General features: G+C 29.3%; 1 protein-coding gene across 2 annotated transcripts in view; it reads right to left on the minus strand.

Moving 5' to 3' along the window:
• Positions 1-451, minus strand: part of LOC129985205 (vesicle-fusing ATPase 2-like) — a 33914-nt gene extending 33463 nt beyond the window's left edge. For both annotated transcript variants that reach the window (XM_056095144.1, XM_056095143.1), the window contains exon 1: positions 253-451. In XM_056095144.1, the coding sequence (XP_055951119.1) occupies positions 253-361 (109 nt within the window). In that variant the 5' untranslated portion in view covers positions 362-451. The remainder of the gene's footprint in view (positions 1-252) is intronic.
• Between the last annotated feature and the right edge of the window lie 11410 nt (positions 452-11861).

Consider the following 11861-nt stretch of genomic DNA (forward strand, 5'->3'; position numbering starts at 1 on the left):
ATTTAAGAAAGAAAAAAGAACAAAGCATTTAGATAAAAAAAAAAACTTTGGGAACTGTGCATTTTAAATTAAGAATCCTTACTAGCATTAGTAATAATATTACAAATGAAAAAAATATGTAAAATCATTAGGATTATTCCAAAATATCAGTTACTTTAATAAAACTAATTTTACATTAGTTTTTAATTTAATCGAATTTGATAATGAAGAAACCAGAATTTTTTTTCTAAGGCGAAGAAAAGAAAATCTTACCAAGTTTCTGCACAAATTCTGTTGGAAGGACTCTTGATGCAAAGACTCTTCGAAATAAAGTATTCAATTCCTTATCTAAAGCTCCAATTCCTATTTTCTGAAATGCCATGATTAATGACTGATTCTTTAGCTCTCTTTCTAGATGCTAATTTTGATTTTAACATTAGTAAATGGAAATGCAACTAAATACAGCAATCAAATCACAATTTCAGATAAAAAAAAAAACTCATATTCTTGAAATCTTATTTATCAGTCATCTGACAGCTCAATCATTATTAGCTTTATCATGCTTACGATAAAGCGTAATTCATTTTGAGGAATTTTTTTTTATCTCTATTAATGCACTTTGGTTGATAAAATGACATTTCCTTATTTGTTATCTTTTCTTTGTTTATATTAAAAAACAACCATTCCTGGCGATCAGCTGTTCTTCGGAAATAATTTTTGCTGAAGTTTTCAAATAAATATTTTATGAAAGTTGCGTTTAATAACTGCCTCAACAAAAAAGTGTTTATAAACTTACAATTTTATAGGCCTGTAGTACGTACTATTTCAAAAGCCTTTCATTGTTGCGTTGATTAATCTATGCATCTTCCTAATTTTTTGTGATTTCACCTAAAATGTGATTTGCAATTAGAAATACAGAAATTTTTAATCTTAAGTTCAAAAAGTTTTTTGTTGAATCTACACATTTTTTTATTTAAAGTATACAGACATACAGTAAAAATGTCAAGTATGGATGTTCTATATGTACTACATAATATTTTTTTCAGATTTGTATAATAACCCAGAGAATTAATAAATAAATATTTAGTTGATTCAAAGAAAAACTGATTGCAATTAAACAAGGAATCAGTTTTCAAGCAATAAGAAACATAATATATTTTTAAACATTGCTATATTATATTAAAGCATGTAGCATTTAAAAATGAACGCACTAAAAAAAAAATGTTTCTTCCTTGTTACTTTCTCGTATACGTAATATAGAGAAAGTACAATAATCAGTACAAAAAAGAAAATTCAAACTTGAGTTTTTGACGAATCTCCGCGTTTTAGACCTCCCCTTGAGTTCGAAAAACACATTTTTGAAAAATTTCTGTCCGTCTGTGACAAAAGTAATTCAAAAAGGCTTTGAACTAGAAAAAAGAAATTTGATAAGTGGTCTTTACACCAAATTTGTAGATTCTGCAAAATTCGTTTAGGAAAAGTCTGTCTGTCCGGTTGTCCGAATATAAGTTAACACGACAACTACAAAACAAAGAAAGCTAGTTACATAAAATTTGATAAACAGAATTAATATCTATAATCTAGATACTTATCAAATTTTGAATTAACTCCAACGAGGAGATGACCGTCTGTCAGTCTATAGATTCGGAAGCACGTAAATGTGATAACTCAAAAATGTAATGACTTAAATATATGAGATTTGGCATGTAATTTGTGGCTATAAGTGTAACTCTGTATTTTTATTCATTCAATAGGAGAAAAACTCGCCTCAAACACAAATTTGAGTTTTGGATATTAACCGCATACTAAAGATTAATGGCTAAAAAACTCGCCAAGGATCACACAATAAATTCAATAAAAATGCTAAATTCGCGCCAAAAGTTAATATTTCATAATTATTGTAGGCAAATACTATGCAAGGCATTATCTGAGATAACACCTTTATTAGAAAGTATGCGAAAAAGTTTTTCGGATTTTATTTAGGCAGTTAAATCTTAATTTTAAGTACAACAAATTTTAAACAATATATTGACAACATATATTAAATATTAACCTTCTGATTATGGAATAATAAGTCATAACCCCAGATTTCCATCATCAACAATAGGAAAAAAACTTGTTAAAATATTAATTAGTAACAATGAAAATGCTTCGGGTTTCATTCAAAACCATGACAATATTAGTGTAAAATATATTTAAAAATATTTTTTAAAGTTAACTAATTCGTGGTACCAATTTAGTTGATATTAATAATTTCATAGGAACTAAATTGGTATCACAATTTTTTTTTTAATTTAACAATCACGAAAAAGTTATTTTTGTGTATTGTAATATTTTTAAAAGTTATACTGGAAAAACGCCAAAGTTCCAATCAATTTTTTAATTAATTAAAATTCTAATAAAAATTTCCCAAAAAACGTTTAAATACATATGCTTACCCTCAAAAATACACGTATATGTGTGAAATTTGATACCTCTAGTTGAACGGTCTAGCCTGCGGAGGGCCAAAACACACATTTATTTTTACTATTAGTAATGTTTACTGTATATAAACTTTAAAATCTTAGTATCAGTTACAAATAACTGCATTTATTTAATATTTGCATTCTTAATTTTATAAAACTTTTCTTTAGTATATTAGCATTCAATCGTATTCAAATAATATGTAATTCATAAATTCAACAAGGTCGAATCTTCATATACATATAAATAGTACAGAGTATAAGTACAGTTGTGCTGCTATTCGATTTATCGATATAGTGTCATAGTGCATTGTATTCCACGATGAAGCATTATCCCTACTGCATCGAAATTCACGATGTTCAAGCATCCTTTCTGATAGATATTCAAAATAAATAGTTTCCTTTTCTATTCTATTTTAGCATCCCATACGCGATAGATAAGTTAGTTGCTAAGGAGATAAGATAAAAATATTAATATCATCAAAAAGTGTCCGAAAATTTTTATTTAAAAGACGTTTATTGTAGGTATCGTCTGCAACTTTTATCAAACATTTTTACGATTTCTGTACACACCTGGCAACAGTCGGGAATTTATTTCCTTTTATCGGTTGAAAATAAAAATAAAAATTTTAGTAAGATAAGAATATCCACTCTGTTTTTTTTTTTTGTTTTTTTTTGAAATGATGAGTGTTGACCAAAGATTATGAATTACATTTTGTTTTCTCAATAAAATTTCTGCTTCAATTCTTATTATGAACGAAAAAAGAACTTTTCTAATTTTCCTGTAAAAAACAAGCATCTATTTTAAAAAGAAATTTTTAGAAATTATGCATCTGTAATCTATAAATTAATGAGTATGATAGCTATAAAATATTTTATTCGATTTCAAAGACAAATTATTATTAATAATAATAATATTCTTCTTACTAAAAAACATTCTGATACTCTTTCTAATTTATTTAAGTGGGGTTTTTAAACCAAGTAACTAGACAGAGAATCTGTTTCATATTTTCAAAAGAAATGTAAAATATGTTTTTTATTTAATACTCTTTATAAATTTATTATTTTTCAATATTAGTATTTATTTATTTTTCACCCCTTAAATACACTTTCTAGATGAATTCTATTAAAATAATTTGAAAAACTGTCAAAGTGACGCTTCCATAACAAATGATGTTGTTTTCATTATTATTTATTTAATTTCCAATCACACTTGTTTCAAATTCCCAAAATCTTTTTCATTATCTAAACATGCATACAGTATCTAATATCTACTTTTATTTGCAGGTTTAAAAGTGAAACTAGAGATAGTGAGTTTTTAGATAATGTTACTTTTTTATTTTTATTTAAAACTTATCACCTCTGTTTCTGCTTGGGAATTTAATATTTCTGATGATTTGATAAATGTATCTATGATAAGAAGGAAGTTAAAGATTATAGGACAAATTATGATTGGTTGTAATGATCGAAATACTATAAATGATAAGACAAAGGGGGGGGGAGACATGGCTTACAATTAATATTTGAAGAAAAATTGAGAACATTCGTTAGAAAATTGAACCAATTCAATGAAAAACATTAATGTTCTGAAAATTCCAAAAATAGTAATGTACTCAGATTCATGGAATTTTTTGAGCAAAAAATGTAAAATGATGTTTTTTCATGCAATACGGCACTGAAAATGATACGAGAAGACAGTTTTGTTTCTTCCAATAAATGTTGCAAATTGCATTGACGTCATCTCAACCAATAAGAGTTTTGTGTCCGTTTTTATGCTTTGGTGCTTAAAAGAACAGACTGTTAGGACTAAAGCTTCCAAATTTGGCACAGATATATTTTGAAAGTGGGAAATGTCAGAACTTTTGTATCTTAATTAGTTAAAAATTAAATGGAATTTTGGTATATTTCCTTAATAATTCTAGAAATACTGTTATTTCTCAAAATTGACTTTTAAACCATTTTAGAATTTAAAAAAAATTCTTTTTTTAATAATATTAATTAAATAGTCTTTTTAAATAGTCAAATTTTCTTTTTCTAAAGAATCGGCATTTTTTTTTTGAAAACTTTTAACAATGTATTCTATATTCTATATTAATATTATATTTGAACTATCGAACAGATAGATTTCCTCTGAATAGATTTCATAAAAATCTGCAAATTTGGTGTAAAGACCAAATTTTATCCGTCTATTTCAAAGCGGTTTTGAGTTATCTTTGTCACGACAGACAGATGGATATTTTTCAAAAACGTGTATTTAAAACTCAGGGAGATAAAAAACGTGGAGATTCGTCAAAATCTCATGTTCGAATTTTTTGACGATTACTCTACGTTTTCTGTACTACGTACAAGAGAAGATAAAAGGAACAAATTTAACTCCCTTTAGTCTGGTCTCTCTGATTGTAAAAAGAGCAAATTTTAAATTATAAGAACACCAGCAGAAGTTAAGATAAAACTCTTGGAGAACTGAAAGACTTCTGAGGCACTAAGGACTAAGGGTTGCTTGGATTCGAAGAAATCAATTAGAAATTCGCTTTATTGCTTAGTTTCCTGTGTTAATTTTAGTTGATATGCAACATCTTTCACTTCATTTCTAAGTTTTTCATCTTCGCACTTCATCTGAGATGCGTAGAATATTGTAGCAAAAAATGAGGTCCCTTGGTTATTAAGTTACAATGAATTCAGTGTCCAATACTAAAGAATTAAAGTCATAAAATTTATAAAATACAGAAAAGACTTGAAATATTGCTGTAAATTGGTAAGACAATATCCAGAATACTTGCAAAGAAATGATGATTCCAATCGACGGGAAAATTTGCAACAGTGAATGGGATGCTAAACAGCCTTTTCCTTGTCCGAAAAGCACGTCGAAATACATTGTAGTTCTTTGGTGCTTCGTTCTATGAATCGACTCGATTTGAAAGAAAACTGAATGTAAAGTATAGTTAAAAGAAAAGTGCCTAGTAAATCATATATTTTTGCATATACAAAAGTAATCAGAACTATACTAAACTTAATAAAAAAACTTAAAGTTGTTATTATTGAGAAATAAACTGTGAAACCACCTTTCCATATGTAATCTGTTAGCACACGTAATATCGATAAATACCACAAAATGTGCAAAAAATAAAATTACAAATACTGCAGTGAAACTATTATTTAAATTTAAAAGTGCGCATTTAGCAAATTTCATTTTTGTCTTTCATTGTTTTTTGGTCATGTTTTCAATAAAGTGAAATAAAGTTTTATGATGGCGTCGTTTCAGAAACAAGGAACACCTGTTTGCAGAAATTGAAATTTCCTTGATAATTAAAACAACAACATCAACTTATAGCAACTCCAGCTGTTGCATATGTTCACGATATCATTTACATATGATAAGAAAACGCATATGATATATGTACACCTAAGAATTATTGATGTCACATGTAAAAAATATAACATTCTACTTGGCTTGCGGTCATATATTCCTGGAATCCCCAAAGCATACAAAGCAAGAACAAATATATTTGATTGGGCCCTTTTTCTTTTGAAGGTTTTCAAGGCATCTTGGCAACGGTATTTGTTTCGATTTTTGTAACACATAAACAGTTTATACGTAAGCAAGTCTCGTATTAAATTTCAAAATTATTTACAAGCTTCATTAACAAAATTTAACTTGCTCTTAAAGTCTCAATTCAGACATGAATCCACATTTCCTAAGTAAATTTTCTTACTCTTTCTTATTCAATAGGATATTATACAATATCTTTTCAATTTTGATTTAAGATCAGAATGACATATAAAATCGTGAAGATACTGTAACAATATTATATATGATCTTGTACAAATGAGATTTTATGAAAAATGCATTGAAGTGCTACATGTAAATTTCATTACTGAATTGAATAAGGTGATCATTTTGTGTGCAGTTATTTAAAAGTTTCTTTTCATAAACTAATGAAAATATAAGACCGAAAAAAATTAGAAAGCTACATTTTTAATGAAAAAAAAAATCAATAACCTTTTCTTTATTACCTAATAATTATGTATACGCGATCAATTTCGTTTCACAATGAATAGAAAACAGATCAATCAATATATCAAAGCAATATAAAATTAAATGATTTATTTTTATATCGGATCAATATTTCTCTAATCATAAATATTCTATAAAAGATATTCGCAACATTTGTAAAATAACATTGCCCTATTTTTTAAGGATAATATCTTAATTTAATTGAATATATTTATTTCCGAAAGTCTCTAAAATCTTTGCATGATAAAGATATTATAGCAATTTAATCTAGCACTATTTCTTTTATTTTTGTGAAAAATGAATAAAATTGTTTAATGCATTTTTCTTAAGCAAAGAATTTTCTAGCAAAAACATTGTTGATTATCGTCTTTTGTCTTTTTCAAAAACAAATTTTAGCAGAACTTTATGCTCTAATAAACGAGAAAAGTCTTGGAAATCTCATTAAGCTTTTGTTTTGTTTTGTTCTCTTTTAAACCGGCAAACACTTAGTTGCTTGTTAAGTTTCATCATATTGCAATTCTCTATGGACAAGTTTTCTGTTGGACAAGTTTTTTGCTTATTAGCAATTCATTAAAATATCAATCTTGAACACATGCTAAATCCTTAGCTCTTGTCTTCCAGAGAAAAATAAAATCCCAAAGCCAAAAAGAAGTTTTGCTAGATAAATGAAGTTCGGAAGTCGTGTTTGTACATTTAAAAGATGACGTTGCAAATTTTGCTCTAGATGAATTAGAATGGGGTTGCTAGTAAAATATTTGAAAAAGACTTGACAGTGATGTGTCTATTATGCATAATTGTTAGCAGCAATGGTCAGAAGAAGGTAATGTTATAAGAAAATCGGAATCTGGTCGCACATGAGAAAGCTGATGAAAGGGAACCACAAACTGGCTACTCCGACTCGCAGGAAAGCACGCGGAAAAACTTGAATGACCGGACCGCCGCAACAGCAACACTAGCTGAACTGTGGTTGAGTCCTAAGGACCATCACCTGCCATGGTACAATCCTTCCCTAAGGAAGTATGTCCCGTCATCGATGGGAGGAGCCAGATCCCCCCCCCCTTTTCGTATATAAACAAGGATGGCGAGAATCAACCACCAGAAGTTTCTCATCCTCAATAACGAGGTATCCACTCCCCCCATAGGAACTGATGAAAGGGAAGACTGTCGTGTTTGCAGCAAAACTGTGGCGCTATGTACTGCATCTGCAACAGAAATTCGAGCCTTTGCTAAGGCCAGAATGACAAGCAAATGATATCAAATTGATAAATAAAAAGACAGCTGTAACCCAGATGCTTTATAGCATTTATGCTGCTGGTTTCAGTGGTGTCAAGTTAGAATTCATGGTGGTGGGTATTTCTTGCGTTTTCAATCTAGAGCCTTTTCTGCCTTGATGCCATAACCGTCGTATATTATTTTGAAAAAAGTCAAGTGAATGTTTAGAAACAAACTACCTGCAACCTAGAGACATAAGACATATACTAGTATAATGATCTGGAGAGCATATCGAAGTGGATTTCAGATATCAACAAAAGCCCTCCCATAAGTACATATATCACATCTTGACAGCAGACTTTATGCCCAACTAGTAATTGAACTGCCATTTTGAATTACTATTTCAAGAGGCGCTTTAATAGGATAATATTTGTTTCCATAGCGATGATGACACTTAACCGCTTAACTGTGTTGCCCGAGTGCTATACGTGCATCGATTTTTTGAATTTTGACGGTTGTAAGAAAAAAATAAACCATTCATAACGATTATTATTCAATATTAAAATTACTTTGAATACATAGATAAGTAAAGTATTCAATGGATTTTCATTTGAATCAAAATAAGAAAATATTCTTAAAACTGAAGGTGTCATCTTATTAGATAGTAAAGAAAATAAAAAAGTGAAGTGGTTAAAACCATTGCTTTCAGACTGTTGCACATATTGTCTTGGTCTGTGGATCACCAGCTCTTTCTATCATAGATTAAGTATGGGATATTAGTAGAGGACCATACTATCCATACCCAATTCTGAATAATGATTTGAATGACCAATTACAGCAGGCAAAATATATACAGCAGCTTTACAGCTCCATTCATAAGTGTTTGTACATTTACATTATTTATGGCAACTAGAACAGTAATTAATAATGCTGATGCTGGTAATTAATAAAATAATATTTTGCATTTGAAATTGAATATTTTGCATTTGAAATTAACCCATGATCTTGAAGTTTAAACACATAAATATGCTGTCTAAAAAATGTTTTTTCTGATTTATTTCATCTAACTGCTCTTTTTTGTGATTTCATTTTTTATCAGTTTATTTCGAGGGCTAAATTAAGATTAGTTCTGTCTCTTTGTATAAAATATCGTAAAATTTGTTCTTTTTAACCATCTTTTCAATCCTTTGAAAGAAATTTTAAAATATTGACATTCGAATTATCTTTAACTAGAAAAAAAGAGGCGGATGTTATGAAAAGTTTTCTGAATTTTTTTATTCAGCTCTACTACATAGTAACCAAAGCTTTAAACAATTGTAAATTCCATTTTGCTTTCTATTTCAATTCCCAAATCCAAATTGGGACTTGTATATAAAGAACAAAATTCTTTTTTCTATTTGGTCATGGTTCCTTTAATCAATTAACAATTATAAGAGAACGATATCGGTTTCGATTTAAACTGGAAAAATTGTAATTACTTTAGAGCATTGATTCTTAAATCAATACTACATGAAGAATCAGAGCTAGCATTAAAAATTTTCATGTTTGAAGCTGTTTTGTTTCAATACAAGCACTCCCTTTCTGAAGGATTCAATCGTATCTTTTACCTGTTATTTATTAAGATTAAAAAAAAAAAAAAAATTGTTTCCTTTGGGCATTAACTTAACACAAGTAGGATTTCCATTCCCACTTTTATTTTGTAGTATATGCAACTTTCTAATTTGCAGGCACAATAACTTGCAATCGACTGATTCAACTAAATTCATATTTTTTTAGTCTTATCAAATTACAAGGTAAAATTTCTTAAATGAATTCCATATTAATAGTTTAAAACTCAAACTGGACTGATCACCAAAGATAGCTACTGTCTGTCGATCACAAAAATAGCTCCCGCCAAGAAGTCTATCTTGTGGCGGTCGCTGTAGTAACAAGACTAGTTCATTTCTAATGGGGATTAAGCGTGTAGGGAATTGGCGGAATTAAAGGTTACATCACGCCAATCGTCTTCTCGGATTTAAAAGAGTTGCACGCGTTATCTTATCCTTGTGTTTATTTTGCTTTTGCTTTTAAAATTATTTGTTCCTTACTGGTTTAATTGATTTTGCTAAACCTGCAAGATGACCTTTAAGTTAAGGAAGGGTGAAATTTTGAAATCGCAGGCACGTAAAATTGTATATAATGTTGCGGAATTTTGTTCCAATGAAGCTTCATCGAAATCTGCGTTAATTCCACTCCCACAAACTCTGAAGAGGGCTTCTCAAGCAACTGGAATTTCTGATGCTACAATAAAAAAATAAGAAAGGAAGTTTCATCATCTGGCTCATCGACAGTTTTAAAATCACCCGGTAAACACCGTAAAAGACCTAATGAGCGAAACTGTGAAATAGACGACTTTGACAAATGTGTTATACGGCAAACAATTCAAGACTTTTACATAAAAGAAAGGAAAGTACCATCCCTCAGAAAATTACTACCCGTGTTGAAAGAAAAAATTGGATTTTCGTGGCAAAAAGACACATTGTGCAAAGTCTTACATTCAATGAATTTCCGATGGAAGTAGTGCGTGAATAATAGAAAAGTACTCATGGAAAGACCAGATATTGTTTTTTGGAGACACAGATATTTGACAGAAATGAGATGTCACAGGAAAGCTGGACGACCGATTGTCTATATTGATGAAACTTGGGTAGACAGCAATTTGACATTTAAGAAATGTTGGCAAGATGACACAATTTTGGGAGCTACAGCAAATGTTAATTCGAAAAATAGACTTATAGTTGTTCATGCTGGGTCATCAACGGGTTTCCTTACGGGTGCTTTACTAGTATATAAAGCATCAACAAAAAGCGGCAACTATCACGGGCAAATGAACTATGAAAACTTTAAAAAATGGGTGTCGGAAAAACTTCTTCCAAATTTGCAACCAAACAGTCGTATGCATGGATAATGCACCGTATCATATGACTGTCGAAAACCCCACTCAAATGAAGTATTCTACAAAAAAAGTTATGATAGACTGGTTGAAAAACAATGGAATACCCTGTGATCAAAAAATGCGAAAAGCGGAACTGTTCTTTTATAGACAGTAATCGTCCAAAGAAAATTGTCTATAAAATTGATAATTTAATAGAGAAAGAAGGACATGAAGTTATCCGACTACCCCCTTATCATTGCGATTTGAACGCAATCGAATTTGTGTGGTCCTCTGTAAAAAGAATAATAAAGGAACGAAATGTTACTGGCGATTTAAGTTTGGACAATCTGAAATCTCTTCTTCAAACAGCTATCACTGAAGTTACTTCGGCAGAATGGGCAGCGCATTGCAAACACATAGAAAAGCTTGAAAATAATTATTGGGAGAAAGATGAACTGTTAGAAGATTTAGTGGACGAACTGTCATTTCAAATTTATACCAATGATGATTCTGATTCAGAAGAAACCGAAACTTGTGAGAATGATTTAGAGGATTTTGAAATGCTTGAATGAACATTATTTTCGAAATTTAGACGGTATTTTATTTTACTTTTAAAACTGTTTTGCCTTAGAAATTGTTGGAAAATACATGCTGAAAGTTTAATAATCAACAAAGTTCTGTCATTGTATTAATAATCTAAAGTCCTTGATAATTATTAATAGTTAAGAAAATATTAAACAATTATTAAAAAGTTAAATAATTACTTTTTTATTGTAATAATTTTCATCTTTATTGCATATTCATTAATATTTCATTTTTATGTCTAAAAGTTTAAATATTATTATATAATTAATATATTAAACAATTTTTTTCACTCTTTATAAATCAATAAAAAAAAAATCGCCAATACGTCATCAAGGCGATCAATAAGCCAACATGGATGCCTTTCTTTTTAAATCCCCTATTGAAAATAGAGCAGGTCTTGTTTCCACGGCAACAGACTATCGTAGACAGACATATTGGCGGGAGCTATTCTTGAGGTAGACAAACAGTAGTACTATCTTATAAAAAAATTTCAATTTTCAACATAATAATCTAAATGTGCTTTTCTTTAGATTTGTAATACACAGAAATTTAATAGGAATTGATTTTTAAAAAAACCAGTTGGAAATAAAGAATAACTTGTACTTTTTAAAATGAGTTCAAGTATATATTTTTTTCTCTTATGGAATAAATGAATGCATTCTATAAAATGAGATAACAATTTTATTGTGCTAAA

This window comes from Argiope bruennichi, chromosome 9 (assembly GCF_947563725.1).
Source record: "Argiope bruennichi chromosome 9, qqArgBrue1.1, whole genome shotgun sequence".
Classification (NCBI taxonomy): Eukaryota; Metazoa; Arthropoda; class Arachnida; order Araneae; family Araneidae; genus Argiope; species Argiope bruennichi.